The sequence below is a fragment of the Helianthus annuus genome, chromosome 4, assembly GCF_002127325.2.
Source record: "Helianthus annuus cultivar XRQ/B chromosome 4, HanXRQr2.0-SUNRISE, whole genome shotgun sequence".
NCBI lineage: Eukaryota > Viridiplantae > Streptophyta > Magnoliopsida > Asterales > Asteraceae > Helianthus > Helianthus annuus.
Window position 1 is genome coordinate 1,152,970 of NC_035436.2, and position 15,961 is coordinate 1,168,930.

General features: G+C 39.8%; 1 protein-coding gene across 1 annotated transcript; it reads right to left on the reverse strand.

Moving 5' to 3' along the window:
• Positions 1 to 590: 590 nt before the first annotated feature.
• LOC110935449 (sm-like protein LSM1B) lies at positions 591 to 5,465 on the reverse strand. Its single transcript, XM_022177830.2, has 5 exons — positions 5,164 to 5,465; positions 3,357 to 3,425; positions 3,154 to 3,269; positions 2,262 to 2,324; positions 591 to 937 (listed from the first exon to the last, which is right to left on the reverse strand). The coding sequence occupies exons 1-5, from the start codon at positions 5,222 to 5,224 to the stop codon at positions 860 to 862; spliced, it is 387 nt and encodes a 128-aa protein (XP_022033522.1). The 5' UTR covers positions 5,225 to 5,465; the 3' UTR covers positions 591 to 859.
• Positions 5,466 to 15,961: the final 10,496 nt, after the last annotated feature.

The following is a 15,961-nucleotide window of genomic DNA, read 5'->3' on the forward strand; positions in this document are numbered from 1 at the left end:
AGTTAAATTTAAACGTTTTAAAATGTTAAAACAATTAGATGTAGAGAACTTTCTATACAACAGACAACTGGTTTGTTTCTTGATATATGTAACACTCGAATTGGTATTTTGACTTGTTTTGTGTTTAAAATTTTTTAGAGTGAATTTCAAAGATTGTCCTTTATCTTTATACTCATTTTTAGGCGTTGTCCTTTATGTTCAAAATTAACGAGTTTTGTCCTTTATGTTTTCATATCATACACGTTTTGTCCTTTAGGCCTAACCCAATTAGTTTTTTCAATTAAATTTGGTCATGTGCTTTGCACATGAGGGCATTTTTGTCAATTCAAAAGTAAGTTCAACGGCAGATTTACAGCTCAAAGCTTCTACAACCTTTGAATTGACAAAAATGCCCTCATGTGCAAAGCACATGACCAAATTTAACTGAAAAAACTAACTGGGTTAGGCCTAAAGGACAAAACGTGTATGATATGAAAACATAAAGGACAAAACTCGTCAATTTTGAACATAAAGGGCAGCGTCTGAAAATAGGTATAAAGATAAAAGACAATTCTTAAAAATCACTCATTTTTTTAACTGCAAAATGATGAAACACCAACCAAAAGCAATGTACACAATGATGACCAAACCTAAGACACATTCAAAATCCAACCAAAAGCAATTAATTTCAAATTACAATTTCAACCTAGTACTTTGAAAAGGTTATACAGAAACTATGCAACTGAAAGTACAGAGGAAAAGGGTAGAACAGACAATAGCCAGCATCAACAACCCCGCGTTAATATTTGCGGATGACATGCATAAATATCGGTGCATGATGGAGAAAGACAGATTCGAATCGCAACACACTACGCGTCATTTAGTCCATATCAAGAAACTCCATCCTCTTTCTCATTGTTCCCTTGAGATCGGTAGCTTCCCTCTCTACTTTCTGCGCCTGCAAGAATAATAATAATACGTCGTTATAAGCTTTAATCATGAGAAACAAACTAAGGGGCTGTTTGGCAACTTCTGAATGGTTAAGTACTGAATCAGTAAGAGGTCTGAACCATTAAGTGCTGAACCAGTAAGAGATCTGAACCATTAAGAGCCAGTATAATACTTAACCGTTTAGAGGCAAATGTCTGACCAATTTAGATTACAGGTCTTAACCATTCAGACTCAGTATAAAACTTAACCATTCAGAGGCAAATGTCTGAACCATTCAGACATTTGCTCGCGAAACAAACATTAAGTGCTGAATCAGTAAGAGGTCTGAACCATTAAAAGCTTCTTTAAGAGCTAAACAAACAGCCCTAATTATAATACAATATCTACAGATACCTCTGCACCACAAACTTAGATATCCTGAAAATGTCACTAAATTTTCATATTTATAATGTACAACTAATTGATAATCACGTCAGGTAGTATTTGGGCAAACTGCCTCTTTTCCATAAGTTTTAGGCCTAGGGCTGCAAACAAACCAAACGAACATGAACAAGACCTTGTTCGTGTTTGTTTGTTAAGAAATATATGTGCTCACAAACTGTTCATGAACACTTACTGAACTAGATTTTATGTCTGTGTTTACGTTCGTGATCGTTTGTTAATTTTTGGCAATGAACAAAAACGAACATTCCTGAACAAAAAAACTAATGTTTATGAGCACAAATGGAAATAAACGAACACAAAGAAGCGTTCAAGAACAGAATATATAATACACCGACGCTTATTAGATATTTTATTTGTCATTTTGAAGTATTTAAGTAAAATATAAAAACCAAAAACACAATCGAATCGAACATAAACGAACACGTTACCGAACGTTCACAAACATAAATGAACGAATGCAGCCTCTGTTCATGTTCATTCATTTAACTAAACGAACGAACGAATCGTTCGTGTCCATTTATCTAATAAACGCACGAACACAAACGAATTCCCGACGAATGGTTCACGAACTATTTGCTGAACGTTTGGTTCGTTTGCAGCCCCAACTTACGAGTTTTATTGATTTTAGCTCAACCGCTAACATGCCAAATTTCTGCTGATTTTAAAATACAACGCTGACGGGGCATTATATTCACATAAGCATTTTTTGCATATGTAGCATCTAACGCGGCAGCCAGCATGGCATCAACCAGTGCCACATCAGCCAGGTACAGGTAAAATCAGTTCAAACTAAATAATCAATAAAAGTTACAAAACTAAATAAACCCTCATTCAATATATAATTACAGAAAATATTATTTCAATAAGAATCAACAAATGAAACTCACCCTTTTTATCTCAGCTTCAGAAACACGAGTCATATGAGGGGGAAGTTCCTCCTTCTCAAGATCCTTAATACACATAATTTATCAACGCAAAAGAAAAAAAAAAAAAAAAAACTTTATCAACATAATGTATTTTTAGCATAGTTATCAACAAATCGCCCTGAGTGCGCCTCGCACCTTTAATAACTATGGTTCATTTCATAGTTATTAAAGTGAGTGCCCAGGCGCAAATAAAGCCCCGGGCCCAACAAATCGCCCTGAGTGCGCCTTTAATAACTATGATTTTTAGAACAGAAGACAATAACGAGAAGGGGAATTGGCCTGTAATAATCCCACCTAGACCTTATTGGCCATTAATAATCCCACCTCATAATATTCCCCCCACCAATCCCACCTTTCACCTATTTTTCCTACATGGTCCCCCGTTAAAAAAACTTAACGGAGTTAAGCTTTTGTCCAAATTACAAACCGATTTTTAGGGCTTTTGATCAGAACGATGATACGAGTCCAGTGATGTAAAACTTATTTCGAAATGGTGCTCCAAGTGACTTGACTTTGGTTAATTGGAAATTTAAACACCCGAATTGAAGCGTCGTTTTCATCGTTTGGAGCACCGTTTCGAGGCAAGTTTTACATCAATGGACTCATATCGTCGTTCTAATCAAAAGCCCTAAAAAATCTGTTTGTAATTTGGAAAAAAGCTTAACTCAGTTAAGTTTTTTTTAACGGGGGACCATTGTAGGAAAAATAGGTGAAATGTGGGACTGGTGGGGGGAATATTCTGAGGTGGGATTATTAATGGCCAATAAGGTCTATGTGGGATTATTACAGGCCGATTTCCCTAACGAGAAAATAAAAATGTTATTTAAATAAAAACATAAATAAGACAGCATACCAGTTCGCCTATCAAAACAACATTCTCGCCACGAATTACATAGAGACCAAGTGAGATGTCACAATAAAGATCGCCAACAATTACTCGTTCACAAGCCCCTTCAAGAACAGCATTGGCTGCATGTGACCACACACTCTTTCTCAATAATATGATTGCCAAAAATATTCTTAATAAAAGACAAGTTCAATAATATATTCCAGTACCAAACTGATCAAAAGACCGAAGTATCCCTAACAGCTTCCTACCATCCCTTAGCAATACAAGAAGTTTCCCTGTGGAAAAACATGCATACGTTTAAGCCGAGTGCATCAAATATATACATGTGATATATCAGTATAACAATTCATAAATCATCTATGTAGTTAATATCCCGATATATCAACCGATATATCAGTGATATATATCAGTGATATATCGGTTATCGGTCCCCTGCCGGGATATCGGTACAAAATATCGGTACCGCTAATATCAGCGATAGTGACCGATATTGGACTAAGATTTGACCAATATATCACCGATTTTCCTGATATCAGTACCTTTCTTCTTAGTTCTACTATCTGTCTTTTTTCTTATTGTTGCTATTAGCATTTTAAGTCTTAATTGTTAGTTGTTATTGTTAAATGTTAGTGTTTTAAGTCTTAGTAAGTTCCTACTTACTACAATTGTTAATGTTTTGCAAGTTGAAAAGGTTAATTTGTTAATGGTAGGAGAGTACACTGAATTGTTAGTGTTAAATTGCTATATATATAAATTTAGCATGATATTAAAATTGCCGGTATCCCACCGATATTCTACAACGATAACCGATATCTCAAATATCGGTCCTTGACCGATATCCGATATTTTACCGCATCAACTACTTAGTAAATCATTTACACATTATGCTACAGTCGAACTAAAACTAGTGCGAAGTTGAACAATGCCATCTACCCATTATATGTTCACCGATATTCCTGAAGAGTTAGAGCTCACATTCCCAAAAACTGAAGTACAATACATACCCAATTTTATAAGTATTCGGATTCTGGATAGATCCACCGGGTCAAGAAAGTAGCGGGAAAGTTGAATGGTGTGGAGAAGTTCGAAGACCAAGTTTTAGGAGCAGTTAACGCCAATTATCATGTTTAATTGCAGGCTATGTTTTTCTTTGAGGTTGTCGAAGTTTTTATTACCAAATTTAGTGTTTTACACCTTGTAATCGGAGATCTATGCAGTTAATATCGGTGAGATATCGGTTATATCGGTCCCCTAGTAAAATATCAGTGTCAAATATCGGTCAGAATATCGGTACCGATATTATCGGCGATATTGACCGATATTTGACAGATAACCGATATTTGACCGATATATCACCGATATATCACTGAATTATTATTATTGTTAAATTGCTATATATGTAAATTTTGCATTATATTAAAATTACCGATATCCCACCGATATCTCACCGAGATAACCTATATCTCAAATATCGGTCCTTGACCGATATCCGATATTTTACCGCATTAACTGCATAGTCGGAGATTGCCCTTCTCGAATTGGGCAGACTATCCCTTTGTTCGTGTTTTAATCTAATCGAAGTTTTCAGTTTCTAACACCACCCCTCACAACAATTTTTCTATTTGTCAAAACTCAAAAGCACCCTACAACTAATGACTTCATAATTTTTTTAAAGCATTTTTGCATATATCAGAGATAACAAAACAAATTGAGCTAAAAACAGAGTAATCCATACAATCAAGAGCAATAAGACAACAAAAAGTCAACCTACCCCAAATCCATTGATCAAACAGAGAATCTCACAAAACAATCACTAGTACAAACTACAAAGTACACATTTTTTATAAAAAAAAAAAAAAAATACCTTTTAAAAGCATATTAAACTCAATAACTATAAAAAAAATTCTACAATGCATGAGCCAACTTCAAAACCAAAAATTCAAACAGCATACAGATCAATACAAAATAACAATAATAAAACAATAATTTGCAATATAAACAATAATAACTTACTATCAAGATAGCTTGCAAGAGAAGTAGAGAGATAAATATCTTCAGGACCCGCCCAAGACATTGCATTCAAACTTATAATAATAATAATATCTTCAATAATTATAACAAAATCGGTCTTAATTTCTGATTTGAGTCAACAGAGGAGTCAAAATCTACGATCTGTTGAACTGATAAAACCTAAATCTGAATCCTAACACACTCGAGATATATAAAAAGAGTATGAAAGAGTGGTAGATGGTGTTTTTTGTAATTATTTGCTCTTGAGATCCATCTGTAAAATATAAACCCTAAATCTGAAAAAGGGGTGTGATTTGATTTGATGACATGTACCCTTTCGTACTTTCCTAAATCTCCAAATTATTTTTATCTTTTTAGCCCTTCAAGATATGGCGTATGCTAAAACCGACCCTTTGTTTGTTGTTAATATGCATTTTGGCCTTAAAACTTCTTTTGAAGGAATATAGTTAAGTCATCATATGAAGAGAAAAACTTATCATGGGCGGCCCTAAGGGTGGACGGGAAGGACCACCAGACAGGGTACGTTATTTAAAAAAAATCTGATATGTATATGTAAAAAAAATAAATTAATAGGGTATGTTCATACAAACACAAACATAGACCCACTTACAACACTATTTTATGATTTTAATAAGTTATTAGCCAATTGGTATTAGTTTTAGACCTTTAGTAAGCCCAATACCCGGTTTCGTTAAGGCCTAAGGGCGCGTTTTTTCGATCTCGAACAGGGTACACGAATTCTCAGGGGCGGCCCTAAAACTTATATAGTTTTATTTTAGATTTAATGGTCTATTATGAGAAACTACTATAGTATAGTTAATCATGTTTTAAATACTAGGTTGGAAACCCGTGTATTATAATGGTTGGATAAATGAAATATTAAATAGTTAGTAATGAAGATTTGTGAATTATATAAGCGATATTTTGAGATAAGATACGTGATGAAACAATGGTTAACCGGGCGGAGTTAACTCATTGGTCTCGTCAAGAAGGGTTAATCCCTTCCTCTCGAGCATCGCTGGCTGGATCACCGGTGGATCGATCTCCTGCACAAGGAAACAAACCGTGACTCGTAACAAGGAGAATGGGGTGGGGGGTGCTCCTTGTTACCACTCTCCGGCGTGAGAATCAGTAGTCTGCTTGGAAAGCAAAGTATGATAGTAGTAGTAGTAGTGAGAGAGTTGTGAAGAGATGCCTCAAACCTGGTTTGGGCTTGGTATTTATAGCCGAGGAGTGAAGGAGGAGGTGGATGGATAGACTGACGGCATGCTGCACCTTTGCAGGTGTGTCAGGCATGTCGGTTGTGGAGGTGATGCCACGTCAGTCTGTCGCTTACGTAGACCTGACAGGCGGCTGCCATTGGTGCTACTTGCTCTGTGGTGTCAGTCCCACTTGTTGAGTGTACAGGATGCGGTGCGGGCCGCATCGCTGTTTGCGGTACTGCAGATGTTCCCGCGTCTCACTCTTCGATCAAGAAATACGCGAGATGCGGTGCCAAGCCGCATCGTCGTCAGCTTCTCTGTATTGATAGAAGTGTTCACTGGATGCGGTGCCAGGCCGCATCGCTGTGAATACTTCCGTTTTCATACAACAGATGCGGTGCCAACCGCATCACTATACCGTTCTCATATTCCAGGTAATTCCTCCTCTATCACTTGACAGATTGGATTCAACCACTGTGTCGATGCGTTCCCGCATGGGCACAAGTAGGTTGTTAACTAGTGGGGGTTTTGATAAGGGTAATGGTCACTCGCTGTCGATGCTGACGCGAGAACTGGGACCATACCCCTTCAAGTCCCCCCAGTCTAGTGTTGCTGCCATATGCAAGTTGCATGTGGGAGGAGTACTGGACTATGGTGTCTAGAAGGTAGTTTGCAGTCCGGAGAAGATCCTAGGCCATGTAGATGGTCTTTATGCTTTGTAAATCAAGCTGGAGGTCTGAAAGGGTCATGTGATGCCTCTTCCGTACCGGTGAGCGTGTTTCGTTTGATGCGAAATTCTCAGCCTTGGGTTGGTTGCCACCTGTTGGTGTGTCGAACAAACCTTGAGACCCTGCCGGGGGTGCGTACAAACTTCAAACCAATCTCTGAGATGGTGGTTGAAGGTGTGCACAAACTTCGAACCAACCTTTGAGGTGGTGAACAAAGAAGAGAGCGCTCTTCTGTAATAATTGGACATCTAATGATGATCCCTTTCGTGGGGTGTTCATGTTCTTTCAATTAGCTCTCAAGTAACCGCACGTCCTTTGCGGTTACCTCGTTGCTTGACATTGTTGGCCACGGTTGTGGGAACCATATTGGGTACTTGCGTCATTGTTGGCCATGTTTGGTCGAACAATGTGAATCTGGATAATGGTCAAATAAACATGGTCATAGGCATGGTAATGCCCATCATTGTTCATTCTATCTGTCTTACAAGTAGGGTAACAAAGTCATAAGCAGACTTGTTACCGCTTGTTCGGTTGCTTGCTGTTCGACGAGATCTCGTATGATGATTGGTGATCTCGTCCGCATCTCTTCCTTAGCCACTTTCCTTCACGCTCCAATACCGAGGAGTTTTCCTTGAAGTAGTTTCGTTCATCGATGTGAACTTAGTTGTGGCTCTTCCGTGGCAACCGTTTGCGGAAGTTATGGTTGTGTCCGCAGCGACTCATGAGTGTCTGCGGTTTTGTCACCCCATATTCGCTTGAAACGGGTGTGTTGCTCGGATGTGGCTCTTGAAGGATCAGGAGTCAGGGTTGCTGATGTGCGTGCGCGTACATTCCCTTCCTTCTTCTCATTGAAGAAGTTGTTTATGCACCCTCTGTGGTTGAGAACCGGACATGAGGGATTTGAAGCTTGAAGAGAATGAAGGCAATGCAGTTTACCTGGTTCTGAGATGCGGTTCAGTCCAAAGAACAACGCTGGTTCTGAGTATCTGACACACCTGAACGGGCTCGTGTGTGTCATCTCTGCATATTCCACGTGTGCTCGTGGGTATGTGCGGACATGTTTATACCCTTTAACCATGGAAAGATATAATTTTTTGGCTATTTTATGGGGTATGTAAAAAACGACATGCGGTATGGGTTATGGTTCGGTATGCCAGAGAAACTGCATGCCGCTTGTGTTTGAATAATGTTGTCGCTTTTTGTTGTACACGTGGTTGAGTGCACGTGTAAGTTGGTGAGATTTTCTGGCATGTGCTGAAATGAAAGGACCTGTGCACTGCCCAAGGTCATTAAATGCACTGTAGCAGGAGTGTAAACGTCCATTTTGTCAGGCGCGTGGGCGGCCACGCGCGCGTGATAACCGTCAGCGGGAACGGCGCTTGACACGTGGTGCCGCATAATTCGCTCTTTTTGGACGTGATGATTCAGTTTCCATGCTGCGTTTATTGCGATGAGTATATAAGGGGAAACCGTTCGTGGTTTCCCCTCACCTGTTCAAAAATTTTCAAAATTTCCGGTGAGAGAAAAGTTTCCTCTGTCTTCTCCGATAAGATTTTCTGAAATTCCGGTGAGGTAGTTTGAGTTTTTCCACTCACGTTCTTCTGTTTATCTATATTTCTGATGGCTGAACCATCAAGTCCCCACAATGTGGAGGGCGAAAACCCTGAACAGCCGTTTGTAACGGCTGATGAAGATGATGACGGTGGTGCCGTCGGTGGTGCTTTACCGGTGTTGAAGTGGACGAAAGTTGGGTTTAAGAACCTAATGACCAGTATTCAGATGGCTGATGACTGGAAAGCCACTTACCCACAAGAGGGTGATACTGGTGCCGATGCTCCGGCCGGTTATATCACCCTGTGGGCTGATTTTTTCACTGAGGGCAATCTCCGATTGCCGGTGACAGTGTTCGTTGCTGAGGTGTTAGAGTACTATCACCTTCATATTTCCCAACTAAGTCCATTTGGGATGTTCCGGATTAGGAACTTTGAGTACACCTTTCGGCCCCATGGGTTGGACGTTACGGTTGAGAACTTCCGGCGGTTTTACCAGTTAACGGTGAACACCGGTTTCTTCTCTTTTAATCAACGACATGGGAGTTTGAAGTTGATGACACCTCCCAAGGGTGTCTCGAAGTGGAAGACGAAGTTTTTTTACGTCAAAGCCTGTGCGGTCCATGCCCATATGATTTTCCGGGACGTAAATGTGGGTGTTACGGATGAGGATATTCCTGTGGCTACCGCGAAGACTGTGGATTGGTTCTCTAGACTGCGGCCTATTGAACTCAAGAAGTTAGACAACAACCAGCTATGGGTGTTGCGGATGATGCTCAGCAGGCCGGACGGGAAGGCAAGGCCCGTTTTGTTGGAAAAGAGTGGTGGTAAGCTTGTTACTCTTGATTATTTTCCTTGCTTCATTATTGTAACACCTCAAATTTTTGTGTCCAATGATGTGTTAACACGTGTCATTTGTTTACACGTGGCATCTATAATAAATAAAGGACTAATTTTGACAAACCTTGAAAGTATATAAATTCGAGGGTTATAAATGTCAACAAGGGTAAATATACTGTATAGTATCCCTAAATAGTGCTTAAACCTTCAAACGAATAAATTATAGATCGTACAAAAACAAAACGCGGAAAAAAGTGAGAGATTACAAACAACAGGGGTTAACTGTGTCAACATGTTTAATAATACCTCTGAGTGACCCTTTAACGTTCCAAAGACTTTGTAACGGTATTATACCCTCACTAAAATAATATATATGAATTTCGCGAAGTTTCGATATGAAACGAGAAAGTTACGATCGAATTCGTAGAAGAAGGGTTAAAAGTGTCAATAGTGAAAGTTAAGGCTTTCAGAATAATTAAATAAATAAACCGGGGACTTTATAATGCGGGTAATTAACACGAGGCCCCTATCGGTAAATAACCGAGGGCCAAACCGCAAAGTTACCCCTTCAAACCCGAAAGGTCAGGTAAATCATTACGAAAGATCTCGTTATTAATGGTCGGATTCTGCAATCATTGCAAAAAGATTTAAAAATCCTGAAATCTTAACCTTAGGCGACCCGCGTGAAGGTTAAGGATTAGTTGAGGCGGGCCGCGAGCCTCCTCACTAATTCGCCTGATTTCTTAACCTTTAGGCGACCCGCATTAAAATGCATGGGAACTCCCATGCGGGCCGCGTAAAGTGCCCAGATGCAGAATGGTTGTAACTACTTGGCTTTTGGAGCTTTTGAACGATCAAACAACCAATAAATTGAGCATGGGTGCCCCCTACACGACCCATACCACTTAGGGACACCTGCCCATGATCCATGATCAATTGTAGCTTGTTGTGTAATGATCTTGAAGGCTCTTAAGCACTATAAATAAGCTACATTGGTTCATATCATTCACAACATCAAAACACACAACTACTGATCATTCTAAGTGCTCCCAAGCATTCTCTTCTGCTCCATATTCAAGTTCTAACTTCTGTAAGTTACCTTGATCATCCATAGTTCAGTTTATGATTAGTTTTTAGCTAAAAACCAAACCGTCGTAACTACGGTTTGACTTTACAATAAATCAGTAATGGTTCTGTCATATGACGAATCAAAAGTGGTTATGAGTTGGTATTTATGTGGGTATTAAACCTCTAAAATGGTTCCCCCTGATCACCACTCTAACTATGTCAATTATCGAGTCAAACGTGCGGTTAAAAAGTCAACAGAAAGCTATTTTGGCGATTTATGCATAATCTGTAATGTATATGTTATGGAACCTGTTTTGACAATCATAAAACATGATATTAAGTATATAAACCTGTTTGCGCTCTTTAGAATCGATCATTTACTATATTGAACCGGTTCGGAGCCGAAAGTCGCAAAAGTTTGACTTTTGCTTTGACTTCAGTTCTGACCCGTTTTAGTGAGGTATAAATATACCTTAGGACTCTCTTAGGACCAGGTCACATGTTGGTATAAACCTCTGTGGTCGGTTCATGAGATATCCGAGTCTTTTGCGCAATTCCGTCATTCGCCTAAAAGTTGACCGTAACGGCCTTTTTAAATTAAAACGAGTATTTCGGACACGTGAACGGACCAAAACCTTGCTTATTAAATTATAAGCATGTCCTTAAAGTTTCACGTCAATCCGAGGTCTAGAATGAGAGTTATGCTAAAAGGCGCACTTTTAAGAAAGTTTTGTAATTAACGGCGCAATTAGCATAACGCCCATCTAACCCAAGTTTTTGTCACCAAAACTTTTACCCACTGTGGTAAAATAATATTTTGGGAATTTTAAAGATTTTTAATAATTTTTACCTTGCTCATAACCTGCGGTTATGGCTACGGTTCGGTAACTACCGAATATGCCCTTTTTTTTTTTTTGCCAAAACGGGAGTTCTACAAGGTCTTTTGACCCAATTCCAATTGCCACTGGTTTTAAATAATAAATAAAGTATTTTAAGCTTTATAAGCTGTTCGGGAAACTCAGATTTCCTGTAGAACTCGAAAAGCTTTTTTTTAAGTCTTTAAAATGACCGAAAAGCCCCTACGGGGCATAATATAAACTTAAACTCGTTACGAGCATTACGGAGGGTATCCTACTGATACCAAAATACTTTTAAGGCATATTGACTTAGGAAATAAACGTACGACCCTTATGATTAACCGTTTCGCCTATTTGCGCACACGGTACGGCCCATGGAACTAGTTTTCGTGCAATAGCCGATATGGATAAAATTATATTATTTGAACCCCAAAATCCAGAGTATGAACTATAAACCCATATAAAACAAGTCACTAAACTTGTTGGGTCCAAATCATACTTCATTCTCGGTTTTCGCCTTTTCGTGCGAATTAACCATATCCATACATCGGAATCAACCGGTTTAAGCTACGGCTAATATAAGGACCGTTAGGATTCTAAGAGGTTAATTAAAACCTTCGTTCCAGATTAGGAGCCCCAGTAAAAGCTATCGGTGACTTGATCTAAATTAAGGATTAATACTTGCAAAGGTAAATACTTTAACTTATTTCCCCTATATGGGCTTGGGTTACGGTATATTAATACCGCTTGATTGAGCATTATATACTTCCATCGCTTAGGTGGTTAATTGATTAAATATGATTGGCTCATTTAAACAGTTTTGTTGCTTATAAGCCTTTGGGGGGTTTAATGACCGTTGTCCCGGATATCCTTGGCATCATTTTACGAAATGGCCACGACCATCGACATCCCGGTGTAGGCGTACACCCGGTATAAAGTGTCGACATTAAAACTAAAAGACGTAGCCGTTGGTTTTCATACTACGGTTTTACGCAAACGTGGTGTGTCTATAAATCTTTAACCCGGCACGACCCGGGCTACTGAACGCATAAAAGAACATGTAAAACGTTCATAAGATCATTATGAATTTTCCCAAGTTATAAAAGAGTTTGTGCCTTGTGCATTCAAATCAATTTTAATAAACATTTTCAAATGTGTCAGTTGAATGTATTTACCAGTGTAAACTGACGTATTTTTCCCAAAAAGATTAAGTGCAGGTACCTAAACGTAATTGGCTGGTATTAGCTCCCTAGCGTCGGGATAAGCCTCGCAAGCTTGATTGCAGTATCTGATGGAACAATATTTTATATCTATTTACGATCCACTGTGGATATATCCAACCCTGTAATACATTTTGATATTACGATCAGAGGTTGAAATTTATATATATTTATCTTATGCTTCCGCTGTGCATTATATAATTGTGTGGTTTGACTATATTGTTGCCAACATCGTCACGGTAATCCCCCACCGGGCCCACCGGTGAGACACGTGGAAATCGGGGTGTGACAGGTTGGTATCAGAGCCAACATTGAGTGAATTAAACACTATCCTATTGTGTTTAATCTCAGTGACACAATTGCACATACTTGAGTCTAGACAAGAACTTAGGACAAATTCGGATTAATACTCCTTTTTGTCTTTATTTTCGATTTGATTTTTAATAAGTTTTGGAGCAGGAAAATGCCACCTGTTATATTCCGAGGAAGAGGAAGGGGACGTAGAGGCCGAGGAGAAATCGTGACACATCACGATCAAGAAGCTGGACCATCTGGTACAAGACATCCTTCGATGACAAGGAGCGAAGAGCCACAACGACGAAGAGATCTTTACGAACCCGCGAGGCATTCCACTTCGCACAGCTCGACGCCATCCTACCGGCACTCCTTTGGGCCAGATTCAGAAAATAATCCCAACAACCCACAACTTTCCTTCATACCTCTACAACGTTCGGTCTCACACCGGAATTATGACGACCCTAGTCCATACTACGTAGCTCAGTTTAATCCGGCTGACTACATACAGGAACCTTCAGGTTTTGTTCCACTAGGACCACAAGACCATTTTTCTGAAGATCCCATGGAGGAAGATGAGGATCCAACTGAACCAGCTCGTGGTACGCCCACGCATCCGATAGAAGTATCTGATGGATCTTCATATCATGGTCCGCAGTATCAAGGCCCAGACAGCTTTATGGCCTTGTTTGACCGACATGAGTGGTACAACACACCATCTCATCAGACATCGCAACCGAGACATCCACAGGATCCCTCTGAGGATTCACGCTTTGAGGCAGTTACGCCACCGCCTCCGCCACCGGCACAACCAGTTATACCTGATCCGCCGAGGCGTAGGAGGACAAATGCTCGTATATCTACACGAGGAGGAGGGGGTATACACTTCAGCACTCCTCGACATTCTAGTAGTAGCCACTATCCGCCACTACATGAAGAAGGACCTTCAAGTCCTATACAGGAGGCGAACTCCGCACCTACTGCACGAAATTCGCCACCATTTGGGTATGACCAACCCATACCTGCTTATACGGGTCCGACGGCTTACAACCCGTTCGAGCCATCACAAGCACAATACAACTACGGCTATGAGCGCGACCCATATGTGGTGTCGGCAAGATATAATGCGCGCTACCCTGACGGAGCACATGGAAACATGGGACCACCGGACTACTCAGCTCATGGGTATCCAATACCTCCCAGACCTCCAGTTCCGCAACAAGCGCCACAACCACGATTTTCTCCTCCTGAACAGGAAGAAATACTCCATCGACTAGATCGTGTGGAGAGAGAGTTCGAGGAAGAAAAGAAAAGCCACCGAGGATTTCTCAAGGGCTTGGCGAATCTACTAAAGGGCAAAAAGAAGAAACGTGACCACTAGCCCTTGATAATAGTACGAATGTAATTTCTATTTTGAAATAAGTCCCTGTGGGGACAACTTATCGTATTTCAGTCCCTACGTGGACTTATCTTTAGTCCTTGCATGGACACCTATCTTATATTAGTCCCTGCGTGGACTTGTCACTTATTTTAAAACCTCTATGGAGGTATGTATTATTTGAAAGACCTGTTTAGGGCAATATGTAATTGTATTTGAGATTTTGGAATGTATGTTATGAGTTTTGTTTTAATATATATAAAAATAAATCAAAACCATTCCTTTTATATTGATCTGCCTAAATAAAGAATCTTAAGGGGGTGAAACCTAGCTTGGGGTCTTTTAAGATCAGTCAAGATGGTACGACCTAGCTGAAAAGATTCTGATTCCCTGTTAACCTCTGTACGCATGTTAACATTCATGGCAGATGTGATTCGTTAAAATCACGCACGTCATTCTTATACAATAATCCTTTAAAGGATTTCAAAACCCAACTAAATGATATATAAATCATGGGTTAAATCACCAATGAAGGTGATCAATATTATAAAGACATCCATTAGTGATGCAATGCCTACGGGCCAGTATAATAAAGACATCCATTAGTGATGCAATGCCTACGGGCCAGAATTATTAAAACATCCATTAGTGATGCAGTGCCTACGGGCCAGAATTATTAAAACATCCATTAGTGATGCAGTGCCTACGGGCCAGAATTATTAAAACATCCATTAGTGATGTAGTGCCTACGTGCCAGTATTATTAAAACATCCATTAGTGATGTAGTGCCTACGGGCCAATATTATTAAAACATCCATTAGTGATATAGTGCCTACGGGCCAACCATATTAAGACATCCATTAGAGGTGTAGTGCCTATGGGCCATAATAATTGTCTTATAAAGACAAAAGGCAGTGGTAGTCTATGACTCTCTGTCAGAAAGAGATAAAAGAACTACGGTTCAACTCTCTATGCCTTTGATTCTCTGAAATCTCGGCTAACATTATAAAACATCATCATGATTAGGCTTTATGCCGCCAATACTATTTATATAGTTAAAATAGGATATATTCAAATCCTAATATTTAATGTAATGAGTTAATAAGTTAACCAAATATGGTCTCTATACCATGGTTGACAAATTGTCATAAAAGACAATCACATAATAATCTCCTAAATTAAAATTTTGTTATCTTCTGTAACAGATTCAAGTTACAATGGCGGATCCCGATGGAGAGAACAGCCACACAAACGAAGATGACTATGACAATGCGTCAGTACATTTGACAGGCGCACAGCTAAAGGCTCTGATCAACAATGCTGTCCAGGCAGCTATTGATCGTCAACATACTGAGTCTCAAGGCAGAACTGTGTCAAAACCACCCTCTAAACCAAAGACACACTCCAAACCACCCTCTGAACCCAAGAAAGATGACGACAAGCACTCGTCTACTGAGCACAGCGTTCATCGCGATAGAGAATATACTGATGCGTCCAGTGCTAAGGGTTGCACCTACAAATACTTTGTATCATGCAAGCCCCGTGAATTTATAGGGGAGAAAGGTGCGGTTGATTGTATCACCTGGCTGGACGAGATGGACACGATAGTGGACATCAGCGGGTGCGCTGAGAGGGACGTGGTT

Excerpts from the sequence above, each read along its gene's own strand:
- LOC110935449 (XM_022177830.2), bottom strand. The coding sequence starts at position 5,224 with ATGTCTTGGGCGGGTCCTGAAGATATTTATCTCTCTACTTCTCTTGCA. Across the intron at positions 3,270-3,356 it reads TCGGTCTTTTGATCAGTTTG|CCAATGCTGTTCTTGAAGGG; the intron begins GTACTGGAATAT and ends GGTCACATGCAG. Across the intron at positions 2,325-3,153 it reads TTGTTTTGATAGGCGAACTG|GATCTTGAGAAGGAGGAACT; the intron begins GTATGCTGTCTT and ends ATGTGTATTAAG.